Source organism: Mesoplodon densirostris, chromosome 11 (genome assembly GCF_025265405.1).
Source record: "Mesoplodon densirostris isolate mMesDen1 chromosome 11, mMesDen1 primary haplotype, whole genome shotgun sequence".
Classification (NCBI taxonomy): domain Eukaryota; kingdom Metazoa; phylum Chordata; class Mammalia; order Artiodactyla; family Ziphiidae; genus Mesoplodon; species Mesoplodon densirostris.
In genome coordinates, this window is record NC_082671.1 from 53,003,014 (window position 1) to 53,021,132 (window position 18,119).

General features: G+C 31.8%; 1 protein-coding gene across 2 annotated transcripts in view; it reads right to left on the reverse strand.

Annotated features, from left to right (window-relative positions):
• ARID2 (AT-rich interaction domain 2) overlaps positions 1 to 18,119 on the reverse strand; it is a 171,300-nt gene that overhangs the window by 54,551 nt on the left and 98,630 nt on the right. For both annotated transcript variants that reach the window (XM_060112666.1, XM_060112667.1), the window contains 7 exons: positions 14,621 to 14,839; positions 11,235 to 11,302; positions 2,697 to 2,763; positions 2,351 to 2,601; positions 1,924 to 2,020; positions 1,618 to 1,827; positions 589 to 756 (listed from right to left, as the gene is read on the reverse strand). In XM_060112666.1, coding sequence (XP_059968649.1) covers positions 589 to 756; positions 1,618 to 1,827; positions 1,924 to 2,020; positions 2,351 to 2,601; positions 2,697 to 2,763; positions 11,235 to 11,302; positions 14,621 to 14,839 — 1,080 coding nt within the window. The remainder of the gene's footprint in view (positions 1 to 588; positions 757 to 1,617; positions 1,828 to 1,923; positions 2,021 to 2,350; positions 2,602 to 2,696; positions 2,764 to 11,234; positions 11,303 to 14,620; positions 14,840 to 18,119) is intronic.

The window sequence follows — 18,119 nt, forward strand, 5'->3', positions numbered from 1 at the left end:
TGAGCCAGGAGAAAGAAGTCCAAGAGCTGAAGGACAGGTCTGAATTCTAATTAATGATATTTGAATTAAATAGAATTGACCCATGGGATCCTAGGAAGGGTGCAAAAGTACCGGTATATACACATGTATTAGCATTTGTATACACATGCACACATGTCTGATCCTACTGATTCTGTGGTGTTTGGTCCAAGATTTAGAAATAATAGGGGTATTACACTTATGTACTCTGATGACCACCTGAGAGAATTACAAGGCAGCATATGATTAACCAATTCCTGGTCTATCAATTTCCAATGACTGAAATCACAAAGTTAGGGCACTTAATACTTTTACAGTTGCGAATAATATCTAATCCCTCACACTACTCTAAAACCTTCTCAACTTCATTTCTCTATTCTCTGTGCTCACGTTGATCCTGCTGCTCCTGGAATGTATAATATCTAAGAAATTAAAGTACATACTCAATTCTCATTTAGCCTACTCTACTATAAAATATCAGTTCCCTGTACTGCATATTTAAATTTATCCGTAGTATTAAATCTGACATACAAATAACCACACTGAAAAAGATTAAACAAAAACACTAACCTGGGGCAGATGCTACATGGGTCTGGGTTTGGACTTGCTCTACAGCTTGTGGCCTAATTTCAGATAAAATTTGATGACTGGAACTTGGATGTTCGACGAGTTTTACTGCAGCCAGTGCATCGGGGCCAAACATCTGAATATCCATGGAAACCAGACACACTAACATGTCTAAAATAAAAACCAACAGTTATTAGTCAATAATATTGTAAAACAATGACATCGTTGAAAAACACATGCTATACATATATAAAACGCTGCTTCTCAAATGCCAGTCTGTGAATCATTGTACATCAGAATTATCTGTGGATCCTTAAAAAAGATTTTTAGGCTCAATCTCTGAAGACTGACTTAGAAGCTCTGGAGTGGCTGTTAGCTATCTTCATTTTTAAAAAATTTCCCAAGTGATTCTGATGTGTAGTCAGATTTAGGAACCACTGATATGGAAAGTACAGCTTAATTTCTCAATAATAATACTTTTCAAGCCAAATCTTTATTAACTCTGATTTTAATATTTATACCAAAGAAAGAAATCATTTGAATCACTGAGTAAAATGTTAACGTGACGTGTTTTAGTGAGTGTGTTTAAAACTGACAACCCACTAAGGTGAGTTCAATGATTTTGAAGATAATACCACTACTAGCATTTCTAGGTAGAGAAGGAAGCTTGTTCCACTCAGCTTTAGTTGCTTAATAGTAGCAGCTGACCACTTGAAACAGATGGACCTGCCCCCCAGAGTCAGACATAGCCATTTTGTTGATTTCAAATTTAATATATAGTAATAGAAATAAAGAGAAGAAGTAAAGATTACTGATAGCCACATGCATCCTGGTCTCTATATAACAGAAGTTTCTTGCTTATCTAAAATAGACAGAAAGAATAACACAAACAAGCGTGTCTGAAAGGGTAATGACTCCTCAAAATAAACAGTAAACCCCAAATATCAATTGTGATTTTTTACAGCAACCACATTAAATATTTTTTCCTTAATAAAGAAAATAACTTAAATGCTTTTTGTGGTTTAGTCTTACCTATGCTCTTTTCTACTTTTGCAATTTTTGTGCAAGCTACATCTCCCATTTCTGTGAGCATATATAGCACCTCAAGTGTTGAGATTACGAGCAGCACATCAGGTAAAGTGAGATGACAAATGATCTCTCTGTATGAGTCCTGATCGACATATTCACAAATCAAAACACCATTATCCTCTGCTTTGCAAAGATTTCCCAAAATTTCCATGCCTGAAAAGCATACACACACAAACATGTATTTGTCTTTTAAAAGATGATAAAAAGCTTGTGTACTTTAGACAATGAGAAACTTAAGTGAGCACTTACCCCTCATCTTTAAAAATCTATCCCTTGACATGAGGCATTTTGTAACAGTATGAAACATCAGATGAGTAGTTTTGAAATCAACAGGATCCAATAAAAGCTGGAAAAAAAAAAAGGACACTACTGTTTAGGTAGGCTTCTTCCAATTTAGATCCAAATGTATATTTCAAATTTAATAAAAATGAGCCAAACAATGTTACGTAACTTTAAAAAATGTAATTACTGTGAGAATAGCCATCAATGAATCTGGAGCATCATTTCAAATATTTCTCTTTTTCCACAAAAGTGTGTAATACCTTTAGGCAAAAACTATATGTAAGCATTTAATATTCTATAATTATGGCAAATATAACAATCCCACATCCTAACATTTTAAAGTAAATATTGTGCTAACTATAAAAACTATTTTAAGCTACTGTCACATGCTTACCTCAGCTGCAATATTTCCTAATGTGTCAAGGCCTAATTGCCTTAGAGAAATAAAATGACTATGTGCAGAAAGTAATAGGAAACGGAGACAGGTACGATTAGCTGCCAAGAGCTTAACATTGCCCTCCTCAAAGGAAAGATTTCGCAAAATCACTGCAATCTGAAGTACCCGTTGTCCTTCAATATCATTAATGCCCAGCTTTCGAGGTGGATGAAATAAAGATTCCCAAATCCATTCTCCTGATGTACCTTCTACAAGAGAAGAAAACATATTTTACGTAAACTCATATTTCACTTATTATTATTGATATTTCAAAGTTATTTAAAATATTTTCTCATTGACTTACCATGAGACTTGTTTCTGTCAGAAATGAGGTCACGTACTTCATTATCATCAACAATGTCTTTCCAAAACTGTGATGAGAAATTATTACACTTAATTCTGACAATTTCAAATAACTATTCTATTACTTTAAAAATAGTCACACAGACTGTAAAACTATAATAGTTCTATTTTTAGTTCAAGTAGATATCATTGTATTCTATGTACTTAGTTCTTTGACACAAATGCTAGATTTTTCTATAGTTCAAAGGTGTCATTTTGGCTTAGGGCCCACAGATCCCTAAAAGGTCTGTGAAAAATATAGGGCATCTATGAACATGAATGAGGAGAAAAAAATGACATGTTCATTAACCTCTAACTAAAATTTAGCATTTCCTTAGCATTTTCTTCAACTCTGAATGTTAGAAAATGAACCACAGTAGCAATAGCAGAACCTCTGACACTGTCACCAATATGAATCACAGATATTTTCAGATCACTTTATAGCTATGGAAAATATCTAGAAATAGTATTTATGCTCATCAGTACTTAAAAATTATGATAATTAATAGCCATTAATTAGTAAACTGCATACAGTCACAGTATTACTATTTACAGACTCCTGAGACATAGCTAGCTAGCTACTGAGTAAATCTACATCTAGAAGAAAATCAAACAGCAAGTGGTGAAGTATTTGTGTTCACAAATTTGTAACCCAGATATTTAGGTTTCCTTTGCAGTATTCCATATCAACAAACTGTTTTTTGACCCATAAGAGACAGGAAATAAGTCGAAATCCACTACTTAATCTTTCAGGCTAAGAAACAAAGGCCTATATATTAATATGTCTATACAAAATGAACTTTAATTTTAACTTTTCTATGCCATTTTATCTTGTTACTTCCCTACTAATCAAGAAGCACATGGGCCATTAGTTCACTGTTTATTTCTAAACGTTCTGATGTATTTTGTAAATGATTGTATTTTAGTTTTGGGAATTAAAGTTCCTTTGCATTTAAAGTTTCTGATCTGAGAAAAGGTCCACCACGAAAATGACTCACTGCAAAAAAAACTCATGATAAAAAATCTTTGGTAACAATAAAAAAGAACTAGGCATATGAAGGAATAAGACAATGTTCAATAACCAAGAAAAAAGGGCCACAAGAAATTCAAATAATAAAGATATCAGAGTAGAATTTTAAATGATCGTGGAAAATAAACAAAGAAATAGAAGATAAAATCGAAAAGTTTGGCATGTAAGTAGAAACTATAAGAAATAGCTAAATAGAAATTCTAGAACTGAAAATAAGAACTCAATGGACAGACTTAACAAAGGATTAGATTCAACTCAAGGAAGAATTAGTGATTGGAAGAGAAGGCAGAAAAAAATACCAAGTTAGAAGCATAAAGAGACAAAAGGATGAACAGAATAAAAGCATTCAAGACACATACAGTGAAAAGTTCTAACATAAAATTAATTGGAGTTCCTGAGGAAAGATAGAAAGAATGGGCAAAAACAATATTTGAAAAGACAGGGTCGAGAATTTTCTAAATCAATTGAAAGATACCACACCATAGATTTAACAAGCACTCCAAACTCCAAGAAAAGATAAAATGTGTAGGAGCATCATAATAAAATTCCTGAAAAGCAAAGACAAAGAAAAATCTTAAATGCAAAGGTGGAAAAAGGGACAGATAACCTTGAAAAAGACAACTAAAATTACAGGAAACTTTGTAAAAGAAATAATGGAAGCCAGAGGACAATGGGATATTTTCAAAGCGATGGAAGAAAATATCTGCCAAAGTAGAATCTTTACACAGTGAAATTGCTCTTCAAGAATAAAACTGAAAGGGCTTCCCTGGTGGCGCAGTGGTTGGGGGTCCGCCTGCCAGTGCAGGGGACGCGGGTTCGTGCCCTGGTCCGGGAGGATCCCATATGCCACGGAGCGGCTGGGCCCGTGCGTCCAGAGCCTGTGCTCCGTGACGGGAGAGGCCGCAGTGGTGGGAAGCCCGCATACCGCAAAAAAAAAAAAAAAAAAAAAAAAAGAATAAAACTGAAATAAAGACATTTTCTGACAAATGAAAAATATCTGCAAACCTGCACTGGGGGGAAAAAATGCATGAAAAGGAAGATGTAATTTAAATCAAAATAAATGCTGAATAAATAAAATACTAAAAAAAGTCTTACGGGTAAAAACATATATAAAATTAAAATCTATGAAAAATGCTTGGAAGAAAATTTTGCTCAGGCCGTAATGGTACTGCAGTAGTCATCCCATCATAAACCAATATATATAAAACAATTGTTTTCACAGACTGGGCAAGAGTAATGCAAAACCATAATCACTGAAACATGGGAAGCAAATGAGGTGAGCTCAGTGACTGCCCCATATCTTTACATAAACACTCTTTCTAGACAACAATACAGAGACAATAAACCCAAGAGGTCATAGCAATTACTAAACTGAGAAGACATTATATATATATACATATATATATATATATATATATATATATATATATATATATATATATATATATATATATATTCTCTCTCTCTCTATATATATATATATGCAGCTAATTCAGGTACAAAAAAGACCATACCTTAGGAATAAAGATAAACTAGTCTTGTATTCGTCATAACAAAACTTAAAAACAACTATCCATATATTAGTTAAAAGCATGCCAGAACAACGTGCAACATTCTTGGAAGACACCAAAAAACAGACACTAAATAATATAACAGTCCCAATATCTATATCTAATAAAAAATTACTAGATGTACAAAGGAAGTGGGAAACATGACTCATAACTAAGGCAAAAATCAGTTTCAACAAAAAAAGACCCAGAAACAATAAAAATAGTGAAACTAGCAGACAAGAACATTAAAACAACTATTAAATATGTTGAAGGATTTAAAGGAATATGAACATAATTAAGATGAATGTGGGACAATATAAAAGAGAATCAAATGGAATTTCTAGAGCTGAAAAACGTAATATCTGAAATAAAAAAATATGACTAGATGGGCTTAATTGTAAAAGAGAAAATAAAGACATAACAATAGAAACTATTCACAATGAAGTACACAGAAAATAAAAAGGTCTAAAAACAATGAACAGAGCCACAGTGGCCTGCAGAACAGTTCCAGAAAAGCAGGAGGGGAAACAAAAAATTTTTGAATAACTGACAAAAACTTCCCAAATTTCATGAAAAATAACAAACCAAGAAGCTAAATAAACCTCAAGCAAAACAAAACTAACTAACTAAATAAATATAAAAACCACAACAAGGCACATTAAAAAAATTAATGACAAAGAGAACACCTTAAAAGCAGTCAGATAAAACATCACAAAAGGAAGAACAATAAGAATGAAAGTAACTTATTGTCAGTAATAATGCAAACAAGACAGAAATGTTACCTTTAAAATGCTCATAAAGTATAAGTGGTCTGAATGCATTGATAAAAAGGAAGAAATTGTACACTGAAAGGCACACTGAAGGAAGCAGGAGAAGAAAGCCTCAACTATAAGCCATCTATAAGAAACACTATATATAAAACTACAGATGAAAAGCACAGTGATGGAAAAAGATATATGATGAAAACATTAACCATAAAAATGCTGGTGTTGATAAATAATATCAGACAAGAGACTTCAGGATAAGGGAAATTACCAGCAGTCAGGGAGAATAATTCATAATGACAAATAAAATCATCAAGAAAATATAATAATTCTAAATGTACATGCTACTAACAATTGAGGTTCAAAACACATGAAGCAAAAACTGACAGAACTGATAGGGGATAAAGACATTCATAATTATAGTTGATAATTCCAACACTCATCTCTCAAGAAATCATAGAACAATTATATAGAAATGCATTAATGATACAGAAATCTTGAACAACACTGTCAATGATATGATTTAATTGTTATTAACAAATATTACATCCAACAATAGTACAACATTCTTTTCAAGTGTGCATAAAACATTCACCAGAAAGACCATACGCTGAGCCATAAAACAAGTCTTGATAAGTTTAAAAAAGACTGAAGTCATACAGAATATGTTCTCTGACAAAAATGGAATAATACACAACAAAAGTAGTATATAAATCAAAAAATGAGAAAACAGAGATGGAGTTGTTCTATTGTCCCTGCAATTATCTAAGAAGAGGTAAAAGTACTAACTTATTAAACTAGTAAGGGTTAAAATATAATCTCTAATGAGAAAACAGAAAAAGTGTACGTAAAATCTAAGTGGGCAGAAAACTGAATAATAAACAATATTCAGTCAAATCAATTCAAAAAAGGTAAGAAAGGAGAAGGAAAGAAAACAAACCTGAACAGGTAGGACATATAGAAACCAATTCAGAACATGGTAAATTTAAACATAACTGTATCAAAATTACACTTAATGTAAATGGAATAAAGGCACTAATTTAAAAACAAAGTTTTGGGCTTCCCTGGTGGCCCAGTGGTTGAGAGTCCGCCTGCTGATGCAGGGGATGTGGGTTCGTGCCCCGGTCTGGGAAGATCACATATGCCGCGGAGCGGCTGGACCCGTGAGCCATGGCTGCTGAGCCTGCGCTCCGCAATGGGAGAGGCCACAACAGTGAGAGGCCCGCGTACCACAAAAAAAAAAAAAAAAAAAGCAAAGTTTTTCACACGGGAAGAAAAAAGCTGAAATACATGTTATTTACAAAAAAATATTCACCTAAAATATAAGGATAAAAAAGATTGAAAGTAAAATATGAACTATATAAACACCAACCAAATGGAAGCTGATATAGTTATATTGATGTCAGACCAAAAAAAAAAAGGATAAAGGAGACTTAAAGGTAACAAGGACGCTTTATAATATGTTCAATTAACCAGAAAAATGTAACAACTATACCTGTGTGCACTAAATAGCCCATTCTCAAAATATAAAAACACAATTATTATAGAACTATAAGCTGAAAGAAACACATCCTCACTGAAGCTGGGTGCTTTTAACATATCTCTCTTCATAAATGAAGAAATAAACAGCTGAAAAACCCAGTACTTGTGAACTGGTTCATCTGTACTGTTTTTCTAGATTCCACATATATGCATTAATATGAGATATTTGGTTTTCTCTTCCTGACTTACTTCACTCTGTACGACAGTCAGTTTGCAAGGCAGAAATAGAGACACAGATGTAGAGAACAAATGTATGGACGTAGAGAACAAATGTATGGACACCAAGTGAGGAAAGCGAGGGGGGGGGAAGGGGGATAAACTGGGAGATTGGGATTGACATATATACACTAATATGTATAAAATAGATAACTAATAAGAACCTACTGTATAGCACAATGAACTCCACTTCGCTGTACAGTAGGAACTAACACAACACTGTAAAACAACTATACCCCAATTAAAAAAAAAAAAAAAAAGAGCCAGTACTGACATGGAACTATTAAGTATCATGATTAACTGTGTTGCTATAATTTGAAAAGATACATGCACCCCAGTGTTCACTGCAGCAGTATTTACAATAGCCAAGACATGAAAGCAACCTAAATGACCATTGACAGAGGAATGGATAAAGAAAATGTGGTACATATATATAATGGAATATTACTCAGCCATAAAAAAGAACGAAATAATGCCATTTGCAGCAAAATGATGGACCTAGAGATCATCATACTAAGTGCAGTAAGTCAGACAAAGAAAGATAAATATCATACGATATCACTTATATGTGTTATCTAAAAAAATGGTACAAACAAACTTATTTACAAAACAGAAACTGAGTCACAGATGTAGAAAACAAGCTTATGGTTACCAAAATCAAAAGCGGGGGAGGGGGATATAAATTAGGAGATTGGGATTAACATATACACACTATTATATATAAAATAGATAACTAAAAAGGACCTACTGAATAGCACAGAGAACTCTACTCAATATTCTGTAATAACCTATATGGGAAAAGAAATCTAAAAAAGAATGGATATATGTATATGTATAAAACATTCACTTTGCTGTATAGTTGAAACTAACATAACATTGTATATCAACTATACTCCAATAAAAATTTTTTTTAAAAATGATTAACTGTGTTGGCTTAACTGACATATATAAACTTACACCCAACAACTTCAGAATACAGGCATACCTTGAAGATATTGCAGATTCAGTTCCAGACCACCGCAATAAAGTGAACATCGTAATAAAGTGAGTCAGCACAAATTTGGTTTCCCAGTGCATATAAAAGTTATGTTTATACTACACTGTAGTCTATGAAGTGTGCAACAGCATTATGCCTAAAAAAAGTGCACATACCTTGAATACGAAATACTTTATTGCTAAAAAAATGGTAACCATCATCTGAACCTTCAGTGAGTCACAGTAGTAAAATCAAAGATCACTGATCACAGATGACCAAAGCAAATATAATAATAAAAAAATAATAATGAAAAAGTTTGAAGTATTGAGAGAATTACCAAAATGGGACACAGAGACATGAAATGAGCAAATGCTGTTGGAAAAATGGCACTGATAAACTTGCTCAATGCAGGGTTGCCACAAACCTTAAAGCTGTAAAAATGTATCTGCGAAGCACAATAAAGTGAAGGGCAATAAAACAAGATACGCCTGTATATATTATTTTCAAATACACACGGAGTGCTTATAAAATCTGATCAATGCTAAGCTACCAAATAAAGGGTGAAAATATTTCAAAGGTTTAAAATTATACAGAGTATGTTTCCCTGAACATACTGAAATTCAGTTAGATATTAAGAAGAAAAGGAAACTAGAAAATTTTTCATGTTTTTGGAAATTAAGAAAATTCCCTTCTAAATAATCCATGTTTCAGAGAGAAAATCATAATGGAAATATGAAGATATTTTAAAATGAGTTATAATAAAAACATGAAATATCAAAATTGGAAGCATAAAGTTAAATGTGTGCTTGGATGGAATTTTATGGCTTCAAATGTATATATTAGAAAAAATTTTTTAAAAATCAATAACTGTAAGCACCAGCTCAAGAAATTAGAAAAAGTGAAGAAACTTAAACCCAAAGAATACAGTATGAGAATAAAATATAAATAGCAGAAATTAATGAAAACACACAACAGACGTGATCATCTATTCATCTTCAACATATTGGTGTCTTCTTGATTTCATGTGATTAGTGATTATACTGACAAACCCATTCCCCACTGTGATTGCATGTGTTACTTTAGTGTACTTTTTTGTGCATCTTACATTTTACTCACCAGTTTTCTGGAGTTATAGAAATTATCTGCTTAACTACCATCAAGAGACTTGGCTTTTAGTGGGTGGGGTAAGGACAGAATATAGAACTTTGGTGAGCTTGTAAAACTGGGAATTAAAAATGCAACTCCATATCATGGTGAGAAATTTGAAGGTTTAATACCCTCAAAGAAAGGGAGACAAAAGGGATTGACTGTCTCTGCTTGAGCTTTCAGTTAAAATCCATGATATATTCACCACTAGACTGCTCCACATCTCCCATGGATTTGTTTTTACCATGAGAGTAATCAGAAAAATCTCCAATAAAAAAATTAATATAGTCATTCTGATCAGTATTTCCTTTCAAGTGATTGGCAAAAGCAACACAGAAGTGAAGAAACACTCTCCAACCAATCTGTACAAAAATCCTACAGAAAGAAATCTGCTGAAATTTATAAACCAACATTATAAAACACAAAGGAATAATCCACCAAGTCAGAATCAGCAGAATTAGAGTTGCAGGAGGCTTAGACATTAGCATTATTAGGTATGTGTATATGTACATATCTTTAAGCTTTCATTTATATTTTACATATAAAATATATAATATATTCATGTTTATATATCATATATTTAATTCATATAATTTAATTATATTAATAAAAAGATATTTTAAATATATATTTTAAAAATTATAAAAGTATAAAAGGAGAAGATCAAAAAGGGAAAATTTGAAAAAATACAATGAGAATTTCTAGAAATGAAAACACAGTCACTGGGCTTCCCTGGTGGCGCAGTGGTTGAGAGTCCACCTGCCGATGCAGGGGACGCGGGTTCGTGCACCAGTCTGGGAGGATCCCGCATGCCGTGGAGCGGCTGGGCCCGTGGGCCATGGCCGCTGAACCTGCGCGTCTGGAGCCTGTGCTCCGCAACGGGAGAGGCCACAGCAGTGAGAGGCCCACGTACCGCAAAAAAAAAAAACAAACAAAAAAAAACCACAGTCACTATAATAAAACTTAACAAACAAATCAAGTGGCATATTAGAAACAGCTGAAGAGTGATTAAGTGAACTGAAAAAGAATCCTAAGGAAATTACCAGGACTGCTACTCACAGTCTGGGTATCCTTTGATTTACTGCTTTTGTTACAGATTTATCATTCTCAGAAATCTATGTATGATAACTAAAAACTTTACTTCTGTTTATTAGCTATTCTAAACAATTTTTTACTCAAGTTAATCACAATTTGTATATAAAATAAGCAACCATTGACCCTTGGTCCTTGGCTACATGTAATTCAATGGTTCAATATTTTACTTTACGTGAATTACCTTAACAAAATCTCTATCAGTCTTCTCCTTCCATTCTTCTCCAAATACAGTAGAAAAGGATCCTAAAGCTAAAAGAATAATAGTGTATTCAGTAAAATGAAATTATTTCTTTCACTTAGTTCCTTAATAGGTAGGTTTGGAAAAACAGTAAAACTACAGTTTAGGATACCTTGTTCATTAAAAATTGTTTCATAATAAATGATAGAAAGTCATGATAATTTCTTTTGAAATACTGTTTTGTAAATTATAGAATTTAAAGAAAGTTTATGTCACTACAATCTAAAAATACACAACTCACTTTCATAATAGTTATACAGACAATAAGAAAAAAATGAGGGACTGTAATAGTTACTCTGCATTAGTTTTCATTTGTAGAAGAGTAACATATTAAAAAGTCAAACTGATGCTACTGCTATTAGATTGCCAAACTGTTATAACTTTAAATCATCATAGTCATTTCAAAAATAATTATGTAATTCATATTTGAAATATTAATGGACAAGGCATTCTTTGAGAATAATTCCCAGAATGAAATCTCCTTTAGGAAACATTCTCAGCTATAGCTTGTTTGTATTTCTTGATAAAGTTGTCAGGAGCAAAGTCAAACCATCTATTTTCAAAAGCTTCTTAATAACACCCTGCCCCCTCCGGACAACAGAGGTTAAGGTATACAGATACATATCGTTTTTCTCTCCTCTGCTCTCCTCTGCGTTGCTAACTCATTTTGTCAGTTACAGGACCAGACAGTAAAGTCATATAATACAAATGTCTAAGCTGTGACACAATAGGCATCTACCTTTAAAAATTAGGTAGGTACTTTCATCAACTACTTGTAATTATCTGTATTCTGTAATGAAAGCTATTGGTTTTCAAATGCAGAGAGAAAACTATGTATTGGCAATTTTTAACAGAAAAACTAGTCTTATGAATGTAATTCTTTAAAAAAACAAAAGTAAATCTCCTTAAATGGATGTGCTGTGACATGCATAACATATGGATATATTTTCTGTTGTAAAAGATTTACTGAATGTTTGCAGTCTTATTACGCCTTTAAGTATAGATCTAATATTTATACTTAATATTGAGTAAAAGTTGTAAAGTACTTAGGTTAGAATAAGACTATTCATTGAAAAAGTACTAATAAGGGTGAAGGATGGAAACAGTTTAACATTATATTGATATTAGGATCATGGGGACATGATATAAAGAACAGATTTGAAGTTTTTAATAAATAAATTTAACTACAGTGACCTAAAGAAGAATTTCATAAAATATCAAATTTATATAGGCGTAGCAGCTTAATCAGAAAAATGAAGTCCATACCCTACTAAAGAGACAAAATTTTGTTTGTCCTGAAGAAAACTTTATAAAGAAAAACTTCACTGGGAAAAGAATACTGAATGGAAATGTAAGATGGAAAAATTAAATTTTTGTCACATGGAATTTTTATTATACTTCTTCAAACACATATATGTATAAACATTCCACACCTTCAAAGAAAGTGGTATCTACATTTTCTCTCAATTAAAATTCCATGCCCTAAAAAAATTCAAAACCTCTCAAGAGCCTTATGAAATATACCCATAATCAAATATACCCTTAATCTTCAAACTCAAAAGAATTATTTTCATAATGTAAAACCACTGTTTTAAGTATACGGTCTTCATAAAGTCCCTATGCACTCTGGAACTCTAAAGTTCTAACTGTTGAAATAAAAGAAACATCCGTTAAACAGCATTTGCTAAATTATTAATGTTTTAGATTGCTACTCTACATAATAATTTAGTCTGAGATAAACAAAAACGCTAAAGAATGCAAGATAAACTGGGTGTAAAGAATGTCATGCCTCAGTGCATCAAAACTGGTAAGCTCACTTTTATCATATATACAAATGTAATTCTTATTCAATGATTAAATGGTAAGAATTCACTAAAATTATTCTGGTCTGAGAATATTTACTATTTTTAAAAACTTCATTTTAAGATTTCTAAAAAAATGTGAAACAATTTTAAACCATTCTATATTAAATGCTGAAAAATGTCTTTAAAAGAGCAAAATGAAATATCAGGAAGCAAAGAACATGAGAGTGAGATGGAAATCCTCCAAATTTAGATCTTCGAAGTTACAATACAAACTGATAAGTGCTAATCTTTGTCCCTCCTCCAAGTAACCAAGAATAGTTTCTGGCAGGGTAAGAAACTAATTTTCACTTTTGTTTAATTTCAAAATGTCTTCATACAAAATAAGTACATGTCAAATTGTAAGGACTCCTACTTAGGAAATTCCCTGGCGGTCCAGTGGTTAGGACTCCGTGCTCTCACTGCCGAGGGACTGGTTCAATCCCTGTCAGGGAACTAAGATCCCACAAGCCGTGCGGCATGGCCAACAACAACAACAGCAACAACAACAACAACAACAAAGGAATCCTACTTAGACAATCCCAAATAAAAGTATGTTTGAAAATTATACTACTGACCCAAATTACAGAAAAATGAACTCATTTGCAAACACATCACTGTTTAAACATAAAAATACTCATGACCTATGAAATATTACATGAAATTCTCAGACTATATCTACTGTTCTATATAGTTTCCTATATGATAAGATAATTTCAAAATATATCAATACCTTAATCCATTAATAGAATATACTTCTGGCAAAAGAAGTTACATGGTATTGGGGTAGAAGGAGGGTTGAGAAGCAAGAAAAAATTTTATGTCAATAACATTCAGCTGACACAGAATATTTTAAAAAGAAAAACTATAGCAGGAAAAAATTTCAAAACATATTTTCTAAATCCCTATTAAACTAGGGATTGCTAGTTAAATTGCTCAATTAAAGAATTGAGCAATTTGGTCTGAAAAGTAACCAGATTTGAGATAATTTCACGGAAAACAAAGAACGTGATTTATAAAAACCTACAAATAGCAAATCCTATGAGAAAAAAAATATGAAATATTTGATTATTCTTATTATTTATGCAGCAAATTTTCAAATTCATTGACCTAAATTGTTTAGTTAAAAATTATAACTACACACCAGCAGAAATAAACTTCAGAAAACAATTTCTTCCAGGTCCTATTTTTCACTATCAGAATTTTGTATCAAACAATTTTCTCAAATCAACAAACCCACATTTACTATAAGAAAAATACAGCATTTTAATTTCAAAAGTTCTAGTGAGGCTTTTATTATTCAAATATATAAGGTTAAAAAATTCCAAACATTCATTATTTTAAATAATACATTTAATATAACAAAAGGAAATAAAGAATGCTACTATATTGCCTAATAAAAAGTACTTTCCCCCTTAAAAACCTTTTAAAAAAATCTACAACACCTTTAATAGAATGATTATACAAAACATTAAGGCTAAAACTTACTGTCATCAAACACCCCGGCATTAGCAAGCAATAAAGTGATGATTTTAGGGTCTTTTTCAAGTTGCATGACATGTTTGCTTTCATTTGATAGGAGAGTGCATACATTAATAGCAAAGTCCACTTCATTTGGGAGTCCAGATAATAGTGAAAGCACCAATTTATTATAATCATTTGGCGAATTGAAGTCCATAGACAGCCCATAACTTTGACGCAGATAATCTAACAAAGACAAAAACGAAAACACTGTTAAGTATATCAAGGATTAGAAACCTTTCATGGTTAATATCTTCTGAATACAGGACAGAAGCTTGTTTTCTTTTATAAAATATAAACTGAGTAGAAGTTTAGAGTTCAACTTTCTAAACTTAAGTGAAAATTACATTCCTCAAAAAGTATTAAAATATAAAAAATGTACATATTCTGTTGGATATCATTGCAAAATTACTATTGTATCTTTATTTTAATTTACCAAATCTACATTTTTTATTCTTGTATTTCAAGGGACTTATTCCGATTTTTAAATACTATAAGCCAGAAAGACTGGTTCCTTTCAAATTTTTAACAATATCATATTTCTAAACACACTGCCTACCTTCTTTACCCAATTTTGGGAGGATTATTACTTGTTTAGGTCAGATTTGTTGCCACATAATATGTAAAATTCATGCTTTTTAGTTCTACAGTTCTATGAGTTTTGATAGTCTTTTAACCACAACCATAATGGAGATACAGAGTATTTCTATCACCCCAAAGAAGTTTCTTTACGCTCCTTTGTAGTTGATCCTCTCTTCTATCCATAAACAACCACTGATCTACTTTATTTCAAAATGCCAATTAAAGAGAATCACACAATATATATCTTTTTGTGTCTGATTTATTTCATTTAGCAAAATGCTTTTGAGGTTAGTGTCCATTTTGATGTGTGTATCAGTAGTTGGTTCCTTTTTACTGCCATAGTATGGTTGTAACATAATTTGTTTATCCATTCCCTAATTGAAGGACATTTGGACTGTGTCCAGTTTTTGGCACTTCTGAATACAGTTGCTGTAAACATTCACATACAGGACTTTGTGCAGACATATTTCTTCATTTCTCTTGGATTGCTGGGTCATACAAAGTGTATGTTTAACTTTGCAAGAAACTGTGAAACTGTTTTCCAAAGTGGTAGTAACATTCTGTTTTTCCACCAGCGATGTATGAGAGAGTTCCTGGTGCTGTACACCCTTGTCAGCACTTAATACTGTCAGTTTAAAATATTCTGAATGAGTCACTTATGTAATATTTGTTTTGTAAATATTTTCTCCCAGATAGTGAATGGTTTGCCTTTTAATTTTCTTAACAATGTCTTCAAAGAGAAGTTTTAATTTTGATGAAGTGTGATTTATAAATTTTTACCTCTACAGTTCTTGCTTTTGTGTCCAAACAAATCTTTTCCTAACTAAGATTTTATGTAGGAGAATTAGAACATTTTTAGAACTTTGAAGGTAGGGAAGATGGGATTACAGAACACTAATATATTTTATACTCATAATATATACATATTAGAAAATGTTATATTTCTAGAAATACTGACTCTTAATTGGTGCAGTTTAGGCCTTGGCAGCTACATCCTGAGACATATACCCCTAGTACATTTTTCACATAAAGATCTAATTAGTTTAATGGGAAAAGGCAACAAACAAGAGTTAGAAAACTGCTGGATGAAACATTTCAGAAAAATATGGATTTGAAAAAAAATCTTTAAAAAATGTCACTAAATGGAATGCAAGTAGGAATCTATTGTCACAACATGCCACAGAAGAAAATCATGTAAGAAACTTCTTCATTTCCCAATGTAGGTATCTGAGGAGACACCTCTTCAATTCTAAAATATTCTAGGAATTTCTCCAATAAGAAGTATCACAATACACTTATAAATGAATAAGACACCAATTCTTTATAATATTTAAGGTTGAACAATAATATATTGTTCATTTTTTATAATCTTGAAAAGTAAAATTTCTTATAAATAACATAAATATCTGGGGAAAATGTAACATAACTTCTGTGAATATAGGAATAGATTTTGACATTTCTATACCACACACTGAAATTGATCATGAGATGCCAAGTCTCAGCAATAATTAAGTTTTTAGATTCCACACAATTTTCATGCAAATCTCTTCAATACAAAACAAATTGGAACCTATATTCAACATCTGTCACAGTCTTCTTTATGTGCTTTCAATATGATCTTGGAATTGTTCTGTTTGCTACTGAAGAATAACAGATGCCATCATATACTCAATTCAATACATCCTTACGTGAATGACTTTGCCAAAAGTCATCTCCAATTAAAATAAAATGAATAAATATGATAATTATGAAAAGTCCTCTAATTATATGAGGCTTGGTAAAGAGTCCTATGATAATATATGAGAAAATGCTTACAAGATTTTAAGAGCCTCCCTTCCCATCCCCAAGGAGGTATGATTAAATAGCTACAATGTTATAATGTGAATGGGATCGGAAATTTTCAACATTCTTGACTCAATGTTTATACAAACGCATCACTGCTGACAAACTAATTTAATCTGAGGTAATCTCTTTGTTTTCAGTTTAGAGGAAAGGGAGAATTGTTCCTGGAGTGCTGTTTACATTAAAGATATTAGACAGTACATTCTTTCCATTGATATTGGCAGCGATTGCTGTAGTTCAAATGTTTGTAAGAATATAGGACATGTAAAGGAAAATCTTTGCTCAAATACAACTGATAAAACTAAAATAATAAATCTTCTTGTATAAGCTCTCCCAAATTTACATAACAAAAATGCGAATGGATAGGGTGCTTGGCCTCCTTTGACCAAAATGATTGAATTGGATTAAATGATCACTAAAATCCTTGCTAGCTCTAAAATTCTATTAATTTCAATGAGTTGTCATGTGCCAATTTTGCCTTTCATAATTTTTCTACTAAAGATATTGCAAATAAATTAAAAAATTTTTAATTTAGAAACTAATTAATTTTTTAATTTTAAAGTGTAAGAGAAGATGAACAAAAAGTCCTTAGTAATCTACACTACAATTCTGCAGAACTGACTGTATCCAAATCAATACCAAGAAAGAATAAAGATGGAAAAAAAAGATTAGGTATTTATGGCATGGAAAAGTATGAAAAACTATGCAAATAAAATGACCATATTTTGATGCCAATGTTTACTAATTCTAAAATTCAAAGCAAAATCTATGAATACTTTTTTGGCCACTTCAAGTCACTGGGCAAAAGGCATCAGTATCCTTAAAGGAAAATTTGGTCCCATATTCTATCAATGTACAATATTCTATCATGACAATTATGAGTAGAATTGCACTTCATACTAAATGCCAATTTATTATATTACCTTTCAAAATACTGTTTTAGAATACCTTTTCTTAATATCAACAATATAAGCATCTCTAGATAAAATACATTTATCCAAATACATTAATCCAAACCTATAAGAAGAGTAAGGTTGTGTAA